Genomic DNA, 25847 nt, shown 5'->3' on the forward strand with positions numbered 1-25847 from the left:
TAAGGCCATTTCAACTAGCATATACACAAACCATGATCTCACAAGACTAGGGCTAAGGAGGGGAAAACTGCCTTAAGATGGTCTCAATGCAGGAGGCTCTTAACACAGAAAATTACCTGAACTGCAGGTCAACCTGCATGGAGCTGAGCACAAAAGGAAAGAGGCAAGTGCTGGACTATAGAGACGGGTTTCAGAACAGGTTGTGAGGTATAAGCCCCTACACACAAGCAGGCTTGTGTATGCAGTATATTTAGTTTGTTCTCAACTGCTGGCTTTTTCCAGGCACGAGGGAACAGTCATCTGACTGCCTAAGTGAAGAAACACTGCAAAACTGGCAATCCAGCTGGCAGTTCTCAATCAGCTTCCTGAAAGGAGGCCATCAACAGCTGAGAAGTGTTTAGGAGCACCAGAGTCAGAGAACAGCAGTGCAGAAGGCACTGAATACATCAGGGAGGGAAGGCAGCTGGTAATCATTTGCTCTCTCTGTAAGCAGCTGATAAGGCCACCTCTGAGATTGCAGGTTTTATAAGCTCTGCCATCAGCAGAGCATACACATAGTGTTTAATTGCTCCAATCCTATGCATCTATGTCATTCCCATTTTTTTAATTTTTTTTTTTTTCTGGCTAGCTTGACAAACTGTTGAGTCAGAGTAATTCCAGAAGTTTTAAAAATAATCACTTAAAGGGACACTGTAATTACCCAACTATGTTTTTTAAGATTGTAGTCTACAGCTTCTGTAAATTCTGAAAAAGCATATGAACAGCTTTACATCAATATGGTTCTTAGCAGTACTTTTTCATATCACTTTGATTTTCATATCATATCAGCTTAAAAACAGATTTTCAATAGCTCATCCTAGACTCTGGGCTATCAAACCTCCCCATACTGCTAGCTATTCAGTTCCGAAGGCAAATGAAAGTATGTACTATTTAAACTCTTCCTAGAAGTTCTGGTTATCTATTTTTCCACAGCTCTCTAAATTGTGTATCTGTTGGAGACTATGCTTTCACTCCTTACACTGAAATAAAAACGGACACCAGTCACCCATCTTGTCTTGGTTTTCCATAAGTAAAACCTGGCATCTTAATGCTCAGTTGTTTGTTTTTTTAACTTAATGTTCTAGCTGACAATACAAAGTTATATTTGAATGTGTGCAGATCAAAGGTGGAATTACCTGTTACAGGTTGCTGGATTTGTCCTTTCTCTCCTTTCCCTGCTCTATACACATCTATAGCCTTGATTATGGCAAGCTGTACAGTTCAGGTGATGAGGTGACTAGTAAGCTTCAAGTCTTTTTTAAAAACAAGAAAGTCTGAAAAGAAAGATTTAAAAGAATCTTAAAATTAAAAAAAAAAAAAAAGAAAGAAAAAGAAAAAAGCTCAGCATTATTTTTCACAGCTAAAAGCCTCTCTATATGAATTCTGACTCCTTTAAAATTCTGGAATGCTTTTATTAGTTGTGTTTGGTGTGTGTGTATGTGTGTGTGTGTGTGTGTGTGTCCTAAGCCACTTCAAATTTCCACAAATTAGAAACACATTCGAATTTCTGGAAATCAACAGTCTGGTTGTTTTTTTAATAAGGAAAATGTTACAATAAACACAACTCCAGACTGTGTGACAAATAACTTTCAGGTTGGGTTATACTGAGCAGTGCAGGACCAGCCTAAACATTTGTGCACACTGGCACATAGAAAGCCCAGCACACAAGCCCAGAGTCTTAAATGCAGTTCATTTGCATTTTACAGCTTGGAAGATCTGTGCAAACATCCACTATCTGCTAATAAATCACAAGAGACAGCTAAGCTTCCAGCAGATTAGGTAGGAAGTCTGTGGCACATCACACCATGTTATAATGAGGAAGGAAGCTAGGAGAATTTTGGAACAGAAGATGGAAAGTTGGTTTTGGTTGTGTGACATAAACTCTTACAAGGCAATGTTACACTGTTCCATTTGCCTGGTGAAAACTTGCGGTAAGACTGTGGGGAAATGGAAATATAGGAAGTAACATCTGTAAAATCCTGTTTTAAAATCCCAGTCATCAAGACATAAAACTTGTTATGCTCTCACACTCGGTGAAAAAGAATATGCTGAATTTTCAACAAAAACAGAATAAAAAAACAATTTCTATTTGTTTTGTCTTTTTGTCTCCAGTATATGTTTTTGTTTCTATTTTGCTTTTCATTAAATTGCATAAGCCTGAGGTTACATGTTTGCCTGGGTCTTCTGCTCAGAATTTTTTCTCATATATACATCTACAGTTATATTATAGTGCACTGCTGGAGAATGTGCTTCAAAATGCCCACAGACTATTTCAACAAACTATTTCAACCTCTTGAGATTTAAAGCTTGTATTACCTACAAAGCATTGAAGAAACAGGGACAAGGTATGTTAAGAACATCTCATGATGACACAGATTTGTAACGCAGAATGTAAATAAGCCATACTTGGAAAATTTTCATATGACAATTATTTTATTTTTATTCCAAGCTCATGCAATAACAAGCCTTTAAAACAAGATTCCAGATCTGATTGGCAAGAAGTTCAGTATTGATACAGCCTGGGGAAAATTTCCATATTTGAGGAAATGCATTCTTGGCATCTTTGTGAAGTCATGCAAACAGTTGGGATGTAAAGAGCAAAGAAGAAGGTGGAACTCTCATGAAGAGGATTGTCTCTTTGCATTGTCATTTTGATACTCCTTCCTGCTGTCAGTTCTGAATGTGACTCTCTCTCTTGACGTAATAATTGCAATCCCTGTTTTGCCTGCAGGTGATTAAGACTCCTTCTCTAGCATTAAAGTATTTGTTATACCAACTGCTAAGCTTTACAGGCACAAATAAAAAGCATAATAATCCCTATGAGTACAGCTACAACTCTTCTTGTGGCATTTACTCTTAGCTTCTTATAGAGACATAACAAATTCAGCCTTTACTTTGCTTAGAGAGTCAATGGTACATAAAACAGGCTATTAAAGTGCATAGTTACATATATGCTTATATTATATGGCATAACCCATTAAAACCACAGAGCATCCACACCAGATGTTCAGTATTTGTTGATCTGAGTTAGATGGGATTTCTAGAACTGAGAGGGTAACTTTGGGATACCTCAAAATGGCCTCAAGATGGCTAAGCAGCTCAAAGAAATCAGAGACTGCATTTTGCCTCCTGCATTTGGAAAACAAACAAAAAAAAAAAAGCCAATTTACTTTTCTTTGTAGCACACCCCAAAATACTTAAAATTATAATAATCAGAAAGATTTGGAATTTGTTCCTTCAGCTGAATAAACTCATAACAAAATTCCAGTTCTGTAATCATTTTCAGTCTCCATTTTTGTTCTCAGGATGCTATTTTGTGTCATGCTTTTACCACTGAAAAAAAGTGTTGCACTTCTGTGATATCCAGAGAGTTAAGACAGTTATGAAGTAATGACTGCAGCATTTCATACTATTTAAGAAGTTCATCAACATTATTTCATGTTATCTAAAAGATGCAGTGTCCAAAAGTACTGCTCCCCCTTAATATTCACAGAGTGGGAATTACTAAATGCTCTTCATTCTCCTGGCCTCTCTACAAGGCCGCAAAACCTTTTGGACTGACCAGAACAACAGATACATTTGTGGGTGATGATGCATAGGCATTCAGTACACGTTCTCTATGTTATTTGCACTTTCTCTTTTCCTATCACTTTCCTGAGCAGTTTATTAGCAACACAGGATAGGTTATCAGCATTAAAATGGCATACAGCAGACATGGGAAACCCATGTGGGTTCTGCTGAAGGAAGCACTGAAGATTTACTTATATCTTCATGTGGGTCCTTTTTTCAGTGGGAGTCCTGTGAGACTTCATGGCTACTATTTTACATAGAACTGTTCCTCCATCAACATGCAGCCATGTCAATCTGTGCTTTAGGATCCTCCAAGTTCTGATTGTACTCCCCTGAAATCTAAATGAAATATCCCTTACTCTGCAGAAGCTCTCTTTCTATTCCTTGTAAGGCTTTTACATGCTAGTGCTAATTAATTGGTGTGTTTGTGAAGGATTGACACTGGGAATGTTCCTGTTCATTAAGGGGCTGCTTAATGTTCTGCTCTCACACTGTAAGTTTAGTGAAAATAATTCAAGCTTCCCCAAGATGTAATGAAGAAATTTCACCCTGACTTTTAAAATGCATTATCAATATTCTGTTTCTCCCAAATCAAAATTTACTTAACCATAATATAATTCTGAAGAAAAAAAAGTATTTGGTTCACTTTTGAAATAAATTAACAATATTTTAAGGAGAAAACCCTACCTCTAAAACTGAATTAAACTACACCTATGAAAAAGGAGTCACATACGTTCCTAATATGAACAGAAGAATGAATAACCTGAAACGTAACAATTTTAAAGGAAGGACTGTATTTATTTAAAAACAGAAGGAACATCAAGATTTAAAACACAAATGTCAAAATTATTGCACAGTCAGCAAACTAGTACTGATTGCCTGGCAGCCTTTTTTTTACAACATCAGTGTGGATTAACATGACCCGGCAGGTTCAACTCCACAAAATCCACACCATGTACCTTCTCTGTTCACATCACAGACCATCTTATAGCAGTAAAATCATTTTTTCTGGTGTATGTATAAACATCATACAGTAAAACAATAAATGCTTTATGAAAGCTAGAAAGAAGAGAGAACATCTCTTTACACTTTTACACAAACAAACTCAAGTAACAGATATTTACTATCCCTTTTGCAGTCATTTAACATAGGAAGTTCCAAGTATACAAACAAATATATATATTAAAAGGATTTGTTATAAATAGCCATAGACTTTATAAGTAGCTTCAAATATACAATCTTCTGTATAGCTTTGAAAAATTAATGTCCCAGTATAGTTTATCAACAAAAATTCATCCACAGGCAAATAAGCAAATATTCTTAATTAGGATGTGACTCTGTGTATGTCCCAAAGAGTCTGTCCCAGTGGGTGAAGTAAGGAGCATAGTTTGACTTGAATTTCAGATGATGGAGATCATGATGTGGTGCTCCTCCAAACCAACCGAAAGGCACAAGTCGGTGAGTTGACCACGGAAGGTCATATCCTGAATGGTCCTCCACTGACAACCAGATGTTGACAAGGAAGAAAATCATTTCTGTCAAAGGATGGCATCCAAGGAGGAATGGATTGATGGCAGCAAATAATCCCAGTGACAGCAGTTCCCACACGCTGGAATACTGCGTAGTAAGAGCAAATGTCGATACGTGCTTGTGATGCACCTTGTGGATGTTCTTGTAGAGCCAAGGCACTCTGTGATGAAGCAAATGCCACAAGAAATATTCGAAATCAAACAGAAGCAGGCAAACTCCTACTTGCAGCAGGACCTGAGGCAGCTCTGGAGCTATCACCGGTAGATTCGTTGGTTTCCAGTACCAGTGAAGAAATGTCACTGGGAAAATCCACACAACATGATGATACACACTCTGAATAAAGCAAGGCACCATCATTCCAAGAGTTGGATAGCTCTGTGGCTGGATTTTGTATTTTCTCAAGTCTGGCAATTTAGTGCTTAAAAAATCCAGTGCAATATAAGGAAGACAGAAAGCCATGTACGCTGTAAAAGAAAACAACACTGGAAAAAACGGTGACTTGATTAATTTCTCTTGTGCTCTGACAAAGTCCCAAAGAAACTGGAGGCACAGCCTATCCAGCTGTCTCTCCATGGTGCAGCTGAGCAGCAGTCTGTCCGGCACGCTGCAGTTCATGCTGATTGCAGTCTGAGGCTCTGTAAATCCTGGTAAGCTTTTATCTAGGCTGCTCAGAAGACAACTCCGCCCAGAAACTCCTTATTTAGCTTGGCTTTAAGGAGGAAGTTCCCTTCCTGTATAGAAGTGGTGTAATGCATTACAATCAGGACAGAATTAACTGGTCAGGTAATCACTGGAGCTCCACAAAAGACTTGCATAGTAGGAAAAATAAATTGAAACATAGAATTCTCTAACAGTGGAAGGGGGTAAGAATATTTTCCACTCCACTTACTGCATACACTTGAAAGACTGCTGTCTTTTACTCATTATATCAGCCTTTGCTATCCTTTTGCCTTTATAAGTGAGGAAACATAGTCTATTTTTTATTTTTTTCTGTGACTGCTACAAAGATGTATATGTACCTAATCTCCAGGTCTGACCCATGGATGTTTGGTGGTTAGTGGAGCTAAATTATAGGTACTACATTCAGACTGGAAGCACAGTGTAGATCTTGTAAGGTTTCACAGAATCACAGAATCACAGAATGGCCAGGGTTGGAAGGGACCTCAAGGATCATGAATCTCCAACCCCCCTGCCACTTGCAGGACCACCAACCTCCACGTTTAATGCTAAACCAGGCTGCCCAGGGCCCCATCCAACCTGGCCTTGAACACCTCCAAGGACGGGGCATCCACATCCTCTCTGGGCACCCTGTTCCAGTACCTCACCACTCTCCAGGTAAAGAATTTCCCCCTGATGTCCAACCTCAAAACCATTTCCCCTCGTCCTACACATATCAACCCTTTCAAAGAGTTGATTCCCCTCCCCTCTGTAGGTTCCCTTTAGGTACTGAAATGCTGCAATGAGGTCACCCCGCAGCCTTCTTTTCTCCAGGCTAAACAAGCCCAGCTCCCTCAGCCTGTCTTCATAGGGGAGGTGCTCCAGTCCCCTGATCATCTTCATGGTCCTCCTCTGGACCCTCTCCAACAGCTCCCTGTCTTTCTTGTACTGCAGGCTCCGCACTTGGACACAGTATTCCAGATGGGGCCTCACAAGAGCGGAGTAGAGGGGGAAAATCACCTCCCTGTCCCTGCTGGCCACGGGATGATTAAGATGTATACCAATACTTTTGAGGGATATGATATGGAATTCATCATTGTACCAAGTATGGTACAAGGATACGATTCTTCACCTAAGCATCACAACTTAATGTAAATAAAAGATTCACTGGTTAGACCAGTGTCCTCTAAAGAATCTTCTTTTGATCACAGACAAGCACTGAGCAGAAAAAGCTAGCAAATTTGAATCTCAGCATTTCTAATTTGCTGAAAGTATTTCAGTGATAAAAAACAAGAGTTCTTGATTCAACGCTACAAGATTACTTCTTTTGTGCTTCTTGAAAATGGCAAACAAACCTTTGAATACTTAGGGAAACAATTTGCCATCGGCTTCCTATGAACTCACCTCTTTTGTAGACACAGCATTTATTCTAATATTGGAAATGAGCTCAGCTTCCTGGATGACTTTAGTAGCTTGTTCAGATGATTTTAAATCTTTACAGGTGTAAATGAGAGTTTCCTCATTTCTTAATAATTAAGAATAATGAGTTAGCAGTGAACTTTTCTGATCTATGCATGGATGTTTCTTAATCCTTAAGTTTGTCTTCAGCTTCGGCTATTTCGTCTTCAAGAGATTCTGCTCTAAAGTAAACACAAATTTTGCTCCCTCCTTAGATTTCCAGTTTGCTGAAACAGTAACGTTACTATCACTTGTGCTATTATTCTGTCAATCAGAAGTTTTATGTTGGAGACAGCTCTGGTACAGACTTCAAAAAATTTATCTGTTGCACACACGTTTTAGAAATAGATTCAGATTTTCTGCTGACATGAGATTGTGCTGTTGAATTCAATTAATTCAGGTTGTTGAGTGTAGGGAAACTAAAGCCCTGTGAGACATTCCAATCTGATGGATGAGGACCTATATCCAAGAGATTTGTTTCAGTCCTGAAAGTATGTTTTAAACTGACCTCCATTTCACAATAAGAACATGAAAAATGCATTTATAACTCAATCAATGTGTAAGACGCAACATTTTCTTCTGAGAGATGCTTTCTGTTTATTTATATAGTTACAATCAGAATTAAGCCCCCAGACACAATATATGATTCTCCATTTTATTAGATTTATGCAAGGACTGATTCTTCTCCATAACATATTCCAAATCTGTCAAAAGGGAGATTGAGGGAAACTGATTAACTGCCCTAAAGACAGTGTTCCAACTAATTATTAATGGCTATATGAATTCTCATGAAGCTGTAGGACCAATTACGTCTATCAGCTAAAACTTTGGCATTTTGCCTGCAGGTTATGTCATAGGAAAATATTCTTAAATCCCTTAAGGAACAATAACAGAATTTTGCAGCCTTACTGCTAGTACATCCTGTAACATAAAGCATAAACGAGCTGAGGGCTGCAAGCACAGCTTACCTCAGAGGCAACCTGCAGCTCCGAGGCAGACAAAGCCACCGCCGCTGTGCCCCATCTGCTGGCGCTCAGGAGGATGAACTCTGCTGTCAAGTTGCACCCTGCTGGGAATTAATTCAGGCTCAGGAAAGTGAATCGCCATGCACCAGAGGCAGCAAATTCTTCTTCTCCAGAAACCGATTTCAAGTTCCTTCGCTTTGCCATCAAAAAGCACTTATTTTGCATATTTTCCTTCCTCTGACTTAGGTTTTCTTGTCAACACAAAGCAAAGCAAAGACAAAGCATACACAAATCCATTCTGTACTTAATTCAACAATACAGCCCTGGCTTTTTTCGCTCAGCTTCCCCATGTGTTACAGGACTCAAAACGAGTCTCTTAAAAAGCCAAGACTGCTGCTCTGGAGTTAGGTTGAAGGGCACATAGCTTGGAATGAGGCCCCGCAAAGGGTCTTAAATAGATTCCACATGAGCACAAGACACAGGCACCCACCCCAGGCCCTGCAGTGAGGTAAATAGCAGAACACAAACAAGTGGTTATGAAAGCAAGGAAAAGTTAGGAAGAAGGGAAACCGGTATGTGCACGCTGAAACCAATCTCACAGCAGCAGAGGCAAAACCCTTTCTCCCTCCCGCCGGCCTCCCGCTCTCTGGGCAGACAGATGGTTGCTGTACCAGAGCTGAGGCACAGCCCGGTGCAGCCGAGCCCACTGGCACAGGCGGGTGCTGCAGAGCGGAGAGGAAAACTTAGGACAGTGACAGGGGAGCAGGCGAGTAGCCGCAGCAAACGATGCTAAAGGCTGTCCCTTCTCTCGCTTTAAAAACAACTAATCAAGCTGGAATCGCAGTGAAACTGAAGCCTTCGCACATGGACTCACCTTGCTGCAGGAGCCCGGTGCGAGGAGCCCGCCCCGCCCGCTGCCCTCCCGCCCGCCGCCCCCGGACCGGGACGGCCGCCCGGTTCTGCTCGGCCCTACGAGGGCTGCGGCGGCCGCGCTGCACAACGGCGCCACCCAGCGGAGCCTTCTGTCAGGGGGCTGCCGGCTGGAGAGGCTCCTGCCTGTGGAAGCGCTCCTGGAACAGCAGAGCGCTGGGCAGGGGTTGGCGACTTCACGAAGTTGGGAGGCGCAGATTTTTGTCACAGATGCGGCTGGAGGTTGAGTGGAAAAAAAAGGGCTTCGCATATTTACGTCTTCTTCAATTTGTAGACTCTTCATGTTTTGGTATATTGAGAGTCAAATCCTGGAGGCGAATCTAGAGAAGGGACAAGAGCCACTACTTCCTGCAGCCCCCCAACACCGGGCTCCCTGGTGTGCTGCGCACTTGAAGACCTCTCCTGCACTAATTTCTCTCCTGTTTGGATGAAAACCTTCAGCTCAGCCTAGTTTTCTTAACAGAACGAGCAGGTTTTCTGAATCTGAGTATTTCCGTACCAATGTTCCAACCCCTGTGTGCCCATCTGTGCTGCAGATCGGGAGCGGCAGCCCAGGATGGTGCATGCTGCTCACATACAGACAGGTCAGTGAGTCTGATGATCCATGAGCTGCACAGGGACCGCTGTCTCCAGCTCCCTGCCGTAGTTGGCTCACATTGCCAAATGTCAGTGGAAGGTGTCCTATGCTCTCTGTCAGCTTTTGTATTATTTGAAGCTTATCTTTCAGCCAATCTTCAACATCACTGTAAGAGAAAAATGGTCTATAGAACAGGCATCAAGTACGCAAGATCTGCTTCAAAAAATGCAGCATTCAGTATTGCTCCTTACTAGATCAAAAGTCTTGCTCTTCTCCATCACATTCAGATGTGTTATCTTGCATGTCTCTTTCCATTGACAACGCCTCTCCAACTTTGTCTTATGAAATGCTTGTAACTAGCAGGCCAGGGACAGCACAGCAGCTCCCAATTTCCACAGACATCCCTGCTCCAGCAAAGGAGAGGAGGTCCAGAATGGCCTTGTTTAAAGCTTCCATTATTCTGGTTTTATTTCCAGACACACAGGAATTCTAACAGGTAACAAAGCTGGTAAAACACCCTGCTATCCTGACTGCACATCTATTGCTTTCAGGATGGACAGAAAGGTACGGCCTGAGCTTATTTATTACTGATGCTGGGCATTCACATCAAATTCACCAAGAAAAAGATTATTTCCCTGTTGTATAATGTGGTTACATGCTATTTATGAGATTACCAGACACTCAGTTAAGCAATCTAATTACCCAAGGTTTTAGAATGTAACACAAGAAGCTTTTCACCACGTCAGTATTTTGAAAGAAACTCTTATAACCTGCAGGCTTAGAGAATGACTAAGTAGTTGAGCAGTTATTTATAGTTTGTACCTTACCTAGAAGTCTCAGAAAAATCTTCTGAAACAATATGAATGGCCCTTTATGTTTAGGCAAAGCCTCTCTGATGACAAAAGTAAAATGGAAGTTGTACTTTTTTATTGTACTTGCTTTATGGATGAACAGCTGTGAGAATAGACTTGGCTCTCTGCATTCTCTGCCACAAAGGTTCACAAGCATACATGAAACAAGAAGTCAAACAGATCACATCACTGCAAACTCTGAGCAAGTCTCTCACATTTATTGAAATATCTCAAGTTTAATGAACATAACACACATGGCTTTTGCCATCATACTATCACAGCTGCAGAGTTAGTCAATTGGGATTCCTACAGACTTCCCTCCAGCACATCAGTGTGAAGCAAATGTAGCTGCTACAAATACAAAGCAAACTTAAAGGTCCTGCTAGGAATCACAACTGAAATACCACAAACCACTTTTTTCCTTAAACAAAGCCTGAGGACTCCCTGAGACTGAATTAGGAGTAAAAAAAAACAACAACAAAACAAACACTAATTTATGGCTTACACGACTTCTTGTGTGGTTTCCTTTTTCCAATTAAAAAAAAAAAAAAAAAAGAAGAAGAGGCTGCCTCAGTTTAAAGTGTACTGCTTTCTATGCCATATACAAAAGGCAGTTCCTTCTCTTAGGATTACAGAGATCTGGAACAAACTCCAACTATGGTACAGAAATTACCATCTGGACTGAGGTAACTGACTCCGGAGATTGTTCATCTCCATTAGGCATAAAATTCAGAGGAGCCAAAGTTCTCTGCACAGTCAACGGAAAGAGCAAGGCACCTATACCAGAGACAACTGTAGCTCCAAAGTCAGGCCTCTAAAGCAAATGTGAATTCTCTACCCCCACTGAATGGGGGCTTAGCCCCATTATAAAGTGGAAACAGACAAATGGAAATTGATGTAAATACTGCCAGGCTTCACCACCGTGCTTTACAGTTCCTGAACACAATGGCGGCAAGCACTATACAACCAGCTAAAAAGTAAACAGACTTCCAAAGCAGCAGATGGAAGAGTCCATGCAAACTAAGTTGTTCAACATATAGAATTAATACATTGGCTCTTCCCTGACCAGAAGTGTAGCAGCAGGGGGAAAGGAAGGTTTTCTAGTGGTCAGTGCAAATAAAACACAAATGTTTTACATCTTTCTCCTAGTAAGTCACAACCTATTCACAAAGATAAAAGTGGTATTTCTTTTATTCCCTCTAACTGCTTCTTCTGTTCCAGGATTTAGCAAGGGCAAGTAACAATCCTTATCCATAGCTATTATGTGGAACATGGAGAGCTTCAGTGATGCTGTTTGATTAGTGCATTTTTCTTGATTTCCAATTGACAGTGGTGATCTTCTATGACTTCAAGACAATTCTTGGCAATATTGAAAAAGAAAATCACCTGATGTAGCTAGCTTCTGAATAATGGCTAAAATAACACAACAGGAAGTCACTAAGTGCTTTTTGAAGTACCAGCATCAAATGGGGTCACTGCAATACAAGGAGTACTTCTGACAGGTACTCAGAAGTGGCAGTGTAGTAAGAACTGGCAGCATTTCACACAGAGCAAAACACTTCTAAATTCTCAAGTTCTCTGGTGCTCAGTGGACTCTTTTGTCTTTCAGACATAACTAAATCTATACACATGATATGTGTGCAAAGTTACACTGCTTGTTTTTTGATCTTGTGCCACTGTGTGCAAAATCAGCAGGTTAGAATGAGGATTTTTGCAAGAGGGAAAAATAACACTGAGAAAAAAAATCAAATGTGAATCCTATTCAGTAGTCATTCCCGGCATTTTAAAAACATAACATAAATAAGCAATGTAGCATTATTGCCAGAAAAGCAAATGCTCCAGAAAAGTGAACTTCTGGTGAACTAATACTCTGAAATACAACACTGGTTTACGAATACTTCCTCATCATGTTAATCATTTCATTATACATGCGGTGAGGTGCATCAAGGCCCCAGATGAAATCCAAGTGTTCCCATTCTGGAATGTGTTTGTGGTAAACCAAGTTTGTGATCTGAGTGAGCAGCATGGCAACATCCTTTGGGTCTGCCAGCAAATCCTGTCCACCAGTCCATACAGCAGTTGGTACAGTCATCTCTTTTACTTTGTAGAAAGGGGGAGTAGACTGAGGGACAAAAAAATGGAAATGAAAGCATTAGAAAGAACAAGTCTCTAGGACAGTACTAAACTGCAGCATAATATACTAGTAACTGTAAAGATATGTCAGATTCTGACTTTCTCTTTCATTTTTGGACAGCCAGAGGTGTAGATGGAATCCTGACTTTTAAGAAGAAAAGTAATTCCAAAGTGTTCTGCAATATTATATTATATACAGCAGTAAAAACGTGGCTTGGAGAGCCTGCAAGCTAGGAAAGTAACACTGAGACTTCTGAGACTTCTCAGTACACGTCATTCAAGAATTTCAAAACCCCAGTCAAACAGAAGTGACAGCTCCTCTGGAAGTACACCACTGCAGTATTTTCCAGTCACTAAAATGACAAGGGGCAAAAATATTTTTAGTACTACACATAGCAATTCAGAAACGAACACAATTGAAGATTAAGAAGCTGAGGATAAGCAATACGCACGAATTTACAGTATGTCCCTACTTGTGAGAAGTGCACTGGGATTTCATGACATAGGCAGAATTTTAATTAAATTTTGACAAAAGGATGACCTTCAAGAAACACTGTGCCACCACAACTTCATATCCGAGCATGGACTCCGTAATGATTGAGGACTACCTCAGAGCTGTATGGCTCTGTGTTTCTTGATTGTGGGTTTGGTGGGTTTTTTTGCTTGTTTGTGGTTTTTGGGTTTTGTTTTTTGGAGGGGGGGGGGAAAGAATACTTGTGTTTTGTTTCTTTATTTTTGAAAAGGCACATTTCCAGTCTGGTTACAGGGCAACACCATTTAGAACACAATATAAACGCAGCACCTTGAATAAGTGCCCAAAGACTTGTTTTTGCAACACTTTAAAATTTTAAACAGATCCATGAAAAGTAACTACCTGGTTGTAGTGAGCCATATTTGCAGCCTTGCTTCCCCAGTCATAAGCTTTGAGTTCCCCAGATTTCACAGCCTAGAAATGAACAAACATTCACACACACATTGAAAATCCAAAAAACTTTTATCAAAGGGATTAAAAAAAAAAAAAAAAAAAAAAAAAAGCACTATCTGCTGGAGAACTGGCAAAGGCAGCTCACACATGAGACACTGAAATGCGAAGTACTTACAAGGACAAGGATCTCTGCTTTGCCTCACATCTTGGGAGTTGGAAACATTAAGATTGAATACCAACAGACCACCAACTGTCGTAACAACAGTAGGAAGGACTAAGAAAAACAGTTTTCAGTATCCAAAGCCAGGATGTGACAACTTCATGCTTACTTCTGAAACAGTTGCATAGTTGTTTAAATGTACCAGGTCTGCTCCAAAAGTAATGCCCCCTATAATTATTTTGAGCCACAGTGTCAGAGTCAGATGTTGGTACAGAAGCAGAGGTTGAACCTTCTGCCAATATTCTATTACTGTTTGTTGCTGAGAGACAGACAGCAGCAGAGGAGCAGTCTGACACAATGGTACCCAAAGCAAAGATGTATCACTGAATTCCTCCACGCAGAAAAAAAATGGCACCTATTGACATCCCTTGATGCTTGCTGAATGTTTCTGGAGACCAAACAGTAGGATGTGAACACAGTGAGGCAGTGGGTGGTACATTTCAGCAGTGACAGTAACAGTGTGTCACCTCCACTGATGCAGATGTTTACAAATGCAGTATGCATGCTCTTGTTAATTGCTGGCAAAAATGCATAGCTAATAGTAGTGACTATGTTGGAAAACAGCTGAAAATTGGCTCTATCAGATAGTGTTACTGTACTTCTTGCATCTTTCATCATTTCCATGGAAATAAGTCGAAGGTATTACCTTCATGGCAACCTACACGAATACAGCAGTGAACCTTTATTATAAAGTCTATTCTGATTTAACACCATTTCCCCTCTCTGGAAAAAAAAAAAAAAAAAAAAAAAAAAAAAAAAAAAAAAAGAAAGAAAAAAGAGCGTTCACAAATTTCCTTCTGTTCAACACTCAACCACTGTTTACTGTGCAACAGATCACTTCTGAATGGATGAACAAGTCCACCTACAAGATCAAACACAGCAATGATCACTGCTTCCATGACAATCTCCTCCTGTTTGCCAGCATATAGCTGGGCCTGCTGAGCAGCACAGCAGCATCATAGGCATGAGGTAACTGTGCTCTGAGGTGAAGTACAAAATATACTAAAAAAAAAAAACAAAAAAAAAAACACACCACCATAAAATAAAACCAAACAATATGGTTGAATATAAAGCTACTCTTCTCTGGTTAAAAATATAACTTCTAGTCAAAACAAGGCTTGCTGAAAAGGAAGCAAATATTTGTTACTGAGTTAAGTCATTCCACTTGTATTGTTTATTGGCCTAAACTGCTTAACATTAGCATGCTTCTACTGAGATAGGGAGGAGGGCTCAGTCACCATAAGGTCAATATCAAAGCAGCTGCAGTGAACAGCTGCTGTTCTGATTATTAGCAGTTCCATAATTTCATCAAGGCTATGCTACATACACACACTGAAATTTTATTCCACTTAAGTATCAGGGGGTGTCGGTATTCCACAGGCAAGCTAGAGTCATGAACTTCAGATTCTGAAAACTACCTGGCTCCAGTGGATCATGTTTTGTACAGATGTCCCTGCAGGGCAATGTGATGAGTACACGTCCACACGGCTCTGCAACAAGATAATTAACACAATTTACACTTCACAGCACAAAAGATCTACCCATTATTTCTTCTAGAACAAACACAAAATTGACAGTTCCTCTTAGAACTATTCTCAAAAAAAAAAAAAAAAAAAAGAAATTAAAGAAAACACTTCACAAGCACCATACAAACAGAGATGAGGTTAAGGTTTCATACGTACTGTAGTTGACTGCATAACTTACAGCTCATTTTTAAACGTAATAATGACATACCTAATTATTCTTACATAGTTAGAGCACCTTTCAAAAAGTGCTGTAATTGTAAGAGTTGGGAACACATTAAATATTTACATGGATCTTCAGAGAAAAATCAAAATCGCTCTACATCTAAATGAGTAGATGTCAACTAACAATGACTCAAAGCATCATATGCCTTCAGTTTAAAAGAATCCTATACCCAGGGGAAACTTAGGATCCTGGAATTAAAAATATACAGTCTTAATGCTGACAAATACACATGTCTTGGGCAAGAAAATATCAAAAGAGCTGCACCCCTGAGTTGACATACAAAATGCATTTTCACACATGGTGAGCAGTAACATAAATAACACTAATTCCATCTCACTCCAACCAAAGACATCCTCTGCCTCCTTCTACTGATGGGTAATCTGATACCAGCTTCTGCTGTTGTCAAGGACAGAAGCATTTAAAAAAGAAAACAAAACAAAAAAAAAAATACACATCAATTGCTGTTAACTAAATAAGATGGAAATTTTCACTGAGATGGTTATTAGGTTAGCACCTAGCATGGCTGCCCAGAGAGGCTGTGGATGTCCCATCCCTGGGGGTGGGGAAGACCAGGTTGGATGGGTCCCTGGGCAGCCTGATCTAGTGACTAGCCTGATTCAGTGGTTGGCAACCCCACCTGCAGCAGGGGGACTGGAACTGGGTGCTCTTTGAGGTCCCTTCCAACCCAAGCCATTCTATGATACTGTGAACAAGCTTTTAGATAACAAAAAGTTATATGGACAAACCCTGTGCAACTAGGGCCAGAGATGAAGTCATCAGCGGGGGTGGACATTGGCTCCAGAGAAAACAACTGCACATGTCCACCAAGAGACCAGAAAATTTTAATAGCTTCACTGAAAGTGGTAGAAAGTGATATCTTTATTCCTCTCATCTTTCAAAGATGAATGACATTCCTGCTCCATCACATTCATTTCTTTTACCTACTGCTCCAAAATACTTAAAATAATTTAGTTTCTTGGTATCTTTTTAAAAAGGCGAATTCTATCCATTCCAACTGGACAATTACATCTACACCAAGTAAATATATACATGTATGCTTTGCATATCAAAGGCATTATTTTCTATTTACATGTAAAGAACAATTGGTACAGTGATACAGTCAATGCTGTGTTAAGAGTTTGCAATAACTTCACTGTTAAAAGACATCAAAACATACCATATTCAAGTTTCTCTCATTAAAGCCACACAGAAGAAAGAATACATTGCCACAAAGGTCATCAAGTATTCTGTGGGTGCAAACATGGGTAGCAAGCCACTTCAGCCAAAAATTCTGAGGAAGGAATTGCTTCTTTCCGAACAAGTTCTACGAAATAACAAACATAGCACAGACATGTAACTGAACTGAATCACCTGGTTTTAGTTTTAATACTAAAAATCCTTAAGGTAATTATTTCCATTTGCACTGGTGACAGGTAAGTCATACTAAAAGAAGAAAAAAAAACCGAACACCTACCTCCTTATCAACCTTGTTTACAGTCCTATGGGAAAGTCAGGGTTAGTGATTCTGCTACAAACAGTACAGTGAATTACCACCCACAAAATGTATATGGGATCTGGGACAATGATGCAATTTCGAATCTCCTCTCAAATTCATTTTTAAATTCAATATTTTAAAGGAGTACTGTAGAGCTTCTTGTCATCAGAATCATTTGAGGCTAAGCTGCACCTGCTAATGTGAAATGGCCTTGCACTTACATGGCTTGAAGAGAGGAACTTGCAAGAAAAACAAGTTGCATGAGCTGTTGTGGCTACTTCCTCTTGTTAGTATTTTTAAAACTTCCAAAATTTTAAAGTGGCCCACTCAGCACTTCCTTAGAAAGTGATACAGCGTTTTTAAGAATGTGACTGACCCACAGGTTTGTGGCTCTCAAGTATTTGTGCAATCCAGTTGGTTTATTTTGTTTGGTTGGTTTTTTTGCAAGTCACCCTGAGAGTCAAGCACAACACGAGCATCTGCAGAGGGCACTGCTCAGCTACTCCTTCTCACATAAAGTTCATTTTTTATGTTAGCTGCTTTTGGTGCAGGTATAAGTAACGCATACAAGGACGCACTAAACCAGCACAAGGTTTTATCTCCGAGGACAACCAGGCCTGCATGGGAATCGCCACAGGTGGTATAAAGAAGTGATCATTAAAAATGACACACAGCAGGGTGTTCACAATGTTTGACTCCAGGCGCTGACTGCAGCCTGCCAGTCTGCCTACATTCCCTTTGTTGTTAATGGTGAAAGACAAACTCCAGAAGATGACTAATAACATCTAAATAAAGCTGCTACACATCATCACCCTCTGATGGATCTTCCTCCTGTACTTAGTAGTCATTGTGAAATAAATCTGTTAAAGTTCATGACAATTCAAAAATAGTATCTAAAGCTATCACATGACTCTCCTAAAACAGAACTGTTGCATTATTCCTTTAGCCTGAATTCCAGAAATATGTAACCACAACAACCATTATTTTATTCCACCTAGGATGTTGTACTTGTAAGGTACACAACACCACCAATGCAAATTGTATCATTAGACAGTAGTAAAACCAGAGAAGTCACTGCTGACTTGCATAGCATTACTGTGGAAAAACTGGCCCAGTGTTCCTGTGGAACACACTAATCTCTAATCCACAGCTATTAACGTTCTTTGTTATACTGTTTTCAGCCAGAGACACTCTTCCTTTGGGTTAAAATACAAACATGAAAAAACAAACCTTGATAAGCAGATCAGGAAACGCTCCCAGCTTTGTCAGAGGGCTAGTGGCAAACTTGACTGTAGCTACTGGTGCCAAGGCAAAGTACATTTTTATTTTTTTGGCCAGCTTTGGCAAAGTTGAAAAAGCAATGAAAGCTGCAAATGATAAGAGAATAATTAACAAACATCATCACTGAAACACAACAGACAAGAATTTCTTATGGAGGTGATTTTACAAAATCTAAGATGTGTGCAAAACTCTTAGATCAATAGTGTGACTATTTTCTGTAAGATCAGAAGGGTTTCTTATCTTCTGAAAATGAAAAGTTGGTGCTGAGCAACTCAATATTCTTCTTTTGTTTGCAGGCCTAGAAGTACTTGATGAAGAACTTCTATACAGTAAATATTCCAGAAATGGTAGATTTATTCTACATATATCTCATAACTCTACATTATTATTATGTGTAGCTTATCAAAATACATATTTCAGTAGGAACTGTACTGAATCTATAACTTCATTTTCTCATTTCAACAGCCTCCCACTTAAAGTAAGAACAGAACATTAGTCATTTTCTTCTTAATGATGAATATTTCAGGAAGCAGTCAAAAAACAGAAGCTGTAGATTTTTTAATTTTTTTTTTTTTTAAACATCATTAAACCATACGCATAGAATTTGTCATCATCTCAAAAACAGCATTTTCTACTGAGTGCATCTTCTCTTCTCACATACCCATGGTGGTGCCCTGTGAATGGCCAACATAAAATAGTTGTTCCTGGCCAGTTTTCTTCAAAATGAAGTCCACAGAAGCTGGAATGTCATATTTAGCCATTTCATCAAAGCTACAATGCAAAGACAAAATTATCAGAGTGCAATGGTTGCATAGAACTTTACTGTTCTGAAGACCAACAGCCTGGACATAAAGAAAAGCTTTCTTTGGATGAAACTGTACACTCTGGTGCTGTCATCACACCAAGTACTGCTGAAAGCAATTACTGTCCTACTGACCATCTATGAGAGCCATCTCAGGACACAACACTGACCATAAAACTTCCCTTTATTTGCTCTACATGTGTCAGGGCACAAACAGAAAGAAAGCCTCTTGTACATCCACACCGCAACTGAAACAGGGTGACAGGAAAAGACAGAAACTTGTTCACAAACAGCACACTTAGTTTGTCTGCAAAGATGAGGATACCTAAAAATCCAGAACTCTTCTTGCTTCACTGTGAAGTGTATATGTTTCCTGGACCAGGTGTTCCCTCTGCTGTTTCCCAGCCATACATCATAGCCTGCATCTGCCAGCATAAAGCCAAGGCTGTTGTAATCCAAGTTTGTGATCCAGTTGGTGCCATCAGCAAGCAAACCATGCTGCAAAAACACAGCTGGCCTTGGACCTGAAAAACAAAGCATTTATCATAGACTTTCAAGTCCATGTTAATAGGAAGCTAAGAAAGATTCAGGTGAGTGACTGAAAGTCTGCATCAGATTCATATTTTGAATATTTCAACTTCAATATTTGAAGATTAGCAGTACCAGTATTGGCCCCAACCAATATCTTTTTGTTACCAACGCTCTTAGCAGAACCCAAAGAACAATGTGAGTAGACAATAAGGAAGTTTAAGTTTCAAAGGCCTTTCTTCCCTCAGAATCACAGAATCACAAGATTGGAAATGACCTATAAGATCATCTAGTCCAATTGCCCCCTCATCACCATTGCCACCACAAGCAGTAAACCATATCATGCAGCACACCGTCCAGATGCCTCTTGAACACTGCCAGGGACAGCGACTCCACCACCTCCCTGTGCAGCCATTCCAGTGCCTGACCACCCTCTGAGAGAAATAGTTCTTCCTTATGTCTAATCTAAACCTCCTTTGATACAACTTGCGGCCGTTACCCCGTGTCCTGCTCGTTGCCTGGGAGAAGAGGCCAAATCCCTCTTCACCACAACCTCCCTTCAGGAGGTTGTAGAGTGCAATGAGGTCTCCCCTGAGCCTCCTCTTTTCCAGACTGAACAATCCCAGCTTCCTCAGCCACAATAAGACTTGTGCTCCAGACCCCTCACCAGTTTTGTTGCTCTTCTCTGGACACGCTCCAGGACCTCAACATCTTTCCTGTAGTGAGGGGCCCAAAACTGAACACAGTACTCAAGATGCAGCATCACCAGTGCTGAGTAGAGGGGGATGATCACCTCCCTGCTCCTGCTGGCCACACTATTTCTAATGCAAGCAATGTAAGTAGCTAAAGCACCACAGAGAATATCCACATGAAATTTTGCAAACTTCTCTCCTGACACTCCTACTCTAAAACAGAAAATGACTCCTTTATTCCTGCTTTAATAACTGAAATCCGAGATGGTAATTTTATCTCAATGCCAGAAATTACTCAGGAATTGAACTTCCTCCAATGATATGTCATTCTACAACAGTCCCAAGTTCACACAGTGCTTTCTCCATTGATAAAGTGGACTTAGATCTTTCAGTAGAAACAGCCACAACAAGGCTGTGTTCAGAAAGGTTTACTGTGAGTTCCATAAACCCAAATCAGCAACATTTCTCTCCCTCGACAGCCTTTTTGTCTGGGAAAGGGGAGCTTTCTCATGCCTGTTTTTCCCATTTCATTTGAAAAATAAAAACATTGTGACATAGTGCCCATGCCAAAAAAACAAATCTCCAGCAATGCCAAACAAACACTCAGAACAGTACAATTTCACTACTGTTTTCTATAGTGTAGTAATAGCTCATCTCTTTCTGCGTGCAGGATTTTCATGCCTCACACTAAATTTATTTTCAGTAATGAGCAATTCTAGCTTTGTATTTTCTTTCCTTTTATTAAACTCAGATAAACCTATATATAAAATATATATATATATATATTTTTTTTAATTAACATAGAAAGGGGGAAGCTGTTCAAATCCTTCAATGCTTTAATTCTGTCCTCCTGTTAACCACCAACTTCTGAACTTCTGCCAGTTCCATTTTCACTTCCTGAAGCACATGATTTGTGCAATCACAAGACAAACTGACTTCGACAATAATAATTTTTAATCACCTTTGGTCCTAAAAATCCAAAAAGGGAAAAAGAAGGGTGGAAACTTAAAAATACCCTTTCCTATACATAACATTTTGTTCTAATCACACACAATCCCAATTCTAACTGGAAGATACACTTAGAAATATAATCCCTCTTACATTCTTTTACTGTCACATCAACAATTCCTTGCAGTAAAACAGTTAAAACTTCAATAAATCTATATGTGGCCTAAGTAAAGTTATTGAAAATATAAATCTGTCCAAAAGAAAGAAGAACTTATTTCAATGCTATTCTCACCGGTACAATGCAGTTACCTAAGATTTTTACTTACTACTAAAAAAGAAAATAAATCATTGACTTCATGCACTCCATTTGTTTTTCCCTTTTTTTTTTTTTTTTCCCTTTTTTTTTTTTCCTCCTTTTTTTTTTTTTTTTTTTTTTTTTTTTAAGCAGAGGAACTGTAGGTTTGTTCCAAAACATCAGGTGATCCATAACTCCAAGGGATCCTATTCACATTAAGCAGGTATTGCAAAAGAATTATGGCATACATACGCTAAGTCAGCAGTAACACATCATTGGTATCTTTCTGGGAAAAGATACCAAGTCTGTAAAAACTTAAGATCAACATGAACTTTGAGATCTTCATTCTTCTAAGAGATCATACTTCCCCAAATGTGCTCAGTAATCCTTGTTTTTAAAATTAAGGCACTTTGCAAAACATGAACTTGGGATAGAGGGTGTGGCAAGGGGAATGTGGAGAATTCCCACAGGTCAGGAAACTTCTGTTTGCTTATGTCACAGATGAAAGATTTAACAAAAATCAACACGTTCCAGGCAGATTTTTCCTGTGGTTTCTCTGAAACTTCAGGACAAAGACATCTGCCAGGTTTGACTGGCTTCATGCATGCACCAACCTTGTGAAAGACAGTGCGTGGTGCAAACACCCCAACACCTGCAGAACCAGCAGGCAAGACTGCTGCCCAGCCTTTAGAAGAAGAGAGGCATTTCCCATAGTCTTGTTTGCACCCACAGCAAAAGGGCAATCGATTATTATTTAAACACCACTTTTTTATTCTTCACCTCTCATTGCAAGTTTTTTGTCTCAAAGGTTCTCAGGTAGTCTTTAGGATAGATGCAGTCTGTATGCAAACTAGCTGCTTTTGTACACGTGCAGTTGTCAGTATGACCTTTTCTAAGGGGTGGTGGTATAACCAGTACCAAATTCAGTGACTGCTATTCAGAGACACTTATTTCTGCACACAGAGCAAGAAACAATCCAAAGGCCATCTATTTCTCTTCCTCCACACACATTTCTCTCATTTTTAGAGCATTCCATCATTCTGTCGCTGCAAAAACCTTTGCTCATACTGCTCCCATAAGTCTAAGCTTACACTCCATTTCTATCACCTGAGCACCTCCTGCACTCCTTCCACGGCTTTAAGCAATCTTATAAACTGTAAAGATTACTGTGAAAGAGTCGTCTGGTGGTTTATGCCAACCACCCTCCCTGCTCCCCATCAAATCACATCCATAAAAAAAGCTGGTCTGAGCTCACTGCTGCCAATAATCTGCTACATATGTTAATTTGCACTGTATTTTAAATGTATTTTACTCAAGATGCTCTGAAGTTATTTTCTCTCATTACAATATCTTCCAATTTAAGCAGCTATGTATACAAAATGACACCACAACAGCAGAACTTGTTCTAGCTTGTAACTTGCTGCAAAGGCAGGTTCAGTGGTTACAATGAGCAAAATGATTCTTCCCCCTGTGCCCCAGAAATCAGGAAGTAATTATTTAGTGAAGCTCCCAATGGTAACCCTTATAGTTCAGTTGTATTTCACAAGAAGAGGAATACAAGTTGTGCCTACTTCCGAAAATATTCAGGCACTTTGAACAAAATTCTTTTTTATAAGGTTTTTTTTTCAATGTGGTTTGAAACAGAGCTACAATGGTACAGTCAAACTCTTTTCAGGACACTAAATCACTATTTAAAAGTGTCTTAGTCCTATTTTCTCCCTGCCAGAAGATCTGGGCCTCTCAGGCCATCAAAAACCAAACAACAAAGGGACTGCTTTAATGTCACAAAATGGAAATGCCAGGAAAAGGCAGCTTTCTAATTCTTCCACCCCTCCCTCACTGAAGTCACTCTAAATGCACCTGAGCCATTCTGGCCATGACATTCACTAGTCATAGATTGTAATTCCATAGGTTACAGTCTGTAATCTTCTTCTGAATGACTGTAGGAGCAGAAGTTCTGTCAAACTTTTTTTTTTTTTTTCCCCTTTTTTATAAAGTGTAGAACTTTTCCACGCCTTACTGTTTTTTTCCAAGCAGAAATAAATCTTACCTTTGCTCTGTCCCAGATCTTTTCTTCCATAAGGAATTCTGTTAACAGAAAGAATGTACCCATCTTCTGTTATCACTTCATACTCCTCACTGGGGTATCCCCTGAACGTGATAATCTGACTCTGAAAAAAGAGAAGAAAGAAGTCAGGCTCCCAGCCTGCTTCATTCATTAACACGCTCAGAGTACCCCGGGCTACTTCCCAACAGCAAGGTGAAATTACAGGACACGGCAGGAGTGTACCATACCAATCCCTCCATCCACCACAGACAGGTTTCTTCTGAGACCTATGCGAGGTAAGAGCCTGCTGGATTACAAGCATTAACCCAGGGACCTGGGAGGACTTACACTGTCCCCACACACTGTCACACCTTTGTTATAGTGCAAAAGATCGCAGCATTGAAAAAGGAATTTTTGTAACAGGGCAAAGATCTGAGACAGAAATGGCAGGCAAAAAGTGACGTGGTCATCCCCTGATTCTATTATTTTCTCTCAAGAAAAATAGTATCTTCCAAAAACAAACAAGCACTGCAACGCCTGGTACCACAGCGGCATGCAGAGGATGAGAAGGAAAGAAGAAGCCTGCGTGGCACAGGTGCTGCAGGGCAGCGTCACAGCACAGAGCCTGGAGTTCACGCAATGCTTGGACACCGGCTTTGATTCTGGGAGGTGTTGCGTGGAGCCAGAAGCAGCGCACTGCTCGCGGGACGCTCCCAATCCGGGGCATTCTACAAAGAGTTCATCTCTCTTCGGAAGGACAGAACAGAAAGGCAAGCAGCTGCCGCTGCAACTACGGGAGGACGGCACCAGCATTATGTACATTCTATAAGCACGCTCTTTTCTAGCGAAACCCACACAGCGAGCTCAGAAGTCACAGAAGAGAGATCGATTGCAGGCATCAGGGGCCGAAGGAGGACTCGAAAGAGAGGTGCGGGGCTCGGAGCCGGCAGTAGCCGAAGCCACCGTCCCGGAACCACACGGCGCAACGCACCTCCAAGCTGGCACCGCCGCCGTTCAGAGGCTGCAGCGGCTCTCCCCTGCGCTACAACCCGCCCGGCTCCAGCGGCGTTCCCCCGCCCCGCGCCACAACTCACGATGTTCATGTTCGTCTCGGGGTCCACGTTCCTTCTCCCGACGGCGAACGCGCCCGGAACAACGACACCATACAGCAGCACGGCTGCAGGCAGCAGGCCCCGCATCCTGCCGGGCTAAGGGAGGACGGCTCGCCGTATAAGAAAGCGGCCCCGCCGCGGGCTTATGTTCCTCCTCCGCCGAGCCCCGCGGCCGGCACGGGACCGCGTGACAGGGCGGGGGCGGACGCCCACTGACGGGGCGAGGACGGAGCTGCCCAGCCCCGAGCGGCTGAAGGCGCGCGGCCGGGCCGGGCGTGTCCCGCGGCCCTCACGCCTCCCCCCGGCCACGGAACCGTCCGCGCACCGAACCCGCGGCGGGAGGAGGGAACGGGGCCGGCGGCGGCGCTCAGGCCACGCGGCGCGGCCTATCGCGGCCCGAGGGGCGGGAGCCCGCCCGGGGGCGGCGGCCGCGCTGCTCCGCGGCGCTGCGCTGAGGGGCCGCGCGCCGCAGCTCTGCGCCCTCCCTGCACGCCGCCCCTCGCCGGCTGTGCGACCTTGGGCGGCGTGATTCAGCGCTTCTCAGCAGCTGCATGGCAATTTTTCACCCCCCCCCGTCCCCTGAACTCACTTTTAAAAAACTCTGTAGACTGAAATTTCACGAATGCCCCCCCCCTCGCCCCGTAATTGCGCAGGTTTCTGCCCCGATGATCCCTCAGCCCGCCCGAAGTCCCGTCCCCACCCACGGGCACTCCGTTCCTGAGGGTTTCGAAGCGTTGCATCCAGCACCGTTATCCTCTCACAAAGAACAGATCATTTATCCATCATCGTTGAGCACAATCTAAATATATCAAATCTGATACAAGCAGGCTTGAATTACATGCAGGTGCACAGCTCCAGCAGCTTGCTGCCAATCTGGTCCGTCCCAGTGCTCTGAGGCAATGAGCTGGCAGCACATGTAACATCTGTCGTGTCCCAGAGCCTGTGGTCAGGCGGCGTGTGGCCATGCTTGCAAAACTTGAACCACATACAGGCCTGAAGTACAAACATTCACATCACTTGCACATAGTAATATCCTTGGGATA

The 25847-nt window shown here is 41.3% G+C and overlaps 2 protein-coding genes across 6 annotated transcripts; both read right to left on the minus strand.

Moving 5' to 3' along the window:
• Window positions 1–4386: 4386 nt before the first annotated feature.
• Window positions 4387–9124, minus strand: CH25H (cholesterol 25-hydroxylase). Of its 4 annotated transcripts, none has more exons than XM_048946806.1 (3): window positions 9094–9124; window positions 8223–8320; window positions 4387–5870 (listed from the first exon to the last, which is right to left on the minus strand). In XM_048946806.1, the coding sequence occupies exon 3, from the start codon at window positions 5752–5754 to the stop codon at window positions 4930–4932; it is 825 nt and encodes a 274-aa protein (XP_048802763.1). In that variant the 5' UTR covers window positions 5755–5870; window positions 8223–8320; window positions 9094–9124; the 3' UTR covers window positions 4387–4929. The 4 variants fall into 4 exon arrangements, with proteins under 4 accessions (XP_048802763.1, XP_048802764.1, XP_048802762.1 ...); XM_048946807.1 differs by having other exon boundaries at window positions 8223–8323; window positions 9094–9114; XM_048946805.1 differs by having other exon boundaries at window positions 8223–8470; window positions 9094–9109.
• A 1650-nt stretch (window positions 9125–10774) lies between these two features.
• LIPA (lipase A, lysosomal acid type) lies at window positions 10775–25145 on the minus strand. Of its 2 annotated transcripts, none has more exons than XM_048946020.1 (9): window positions 24787–25144; window positions 23696–23816; window positions 19508–19706; window positions 19042–19151; window positions 18330–18466; window positions 16782–16928; window positions 15274–15345; window positions 13585–13656; window positions 10775–12699 (listed from the first exon to the last, which is right to left on the minus strand). In XM_048946020.1, the coding sequence occupies exons 1-9, from the start codon at window positions 24889–24891 to the stop codon at window positions 12466–12468; spliced, it is 1197 nt and encodes a 398-aa protein (XP_048801977.1). In that variant the 5' UTR covers window positions 24892–25144; the 3' UTR covers window positions 10775–12465. The 2 variants fall into 2 exon arrangements, with proteins under 2 accessions (XP_048801977.1, XP_048801978.1); XM_048946021.1 differs by lacking the exon at window positions 10775–12699 and adding an exon at window positions 12745–13063 and having other exon boundaries at window positions 24787–25145.
• Between the last annotated feature and the right edge of the window lie 702 nt (window positions 25146–25847).

The sequence above is a fragment of the Lagopus muta genome, chromosome 5 (assembly GCF_023343835.1).
Source record: "Lagopus muta isolate bLagMut1 chromosome 5, bLagMut1 primary, whole genome shotgun sequence".
Taxonomy (NCBI): Eukaryota; Metazoa; Chordata; class Aves; order Galliformes; family Phasianidae; genus Lagopus; species Lagopus muta.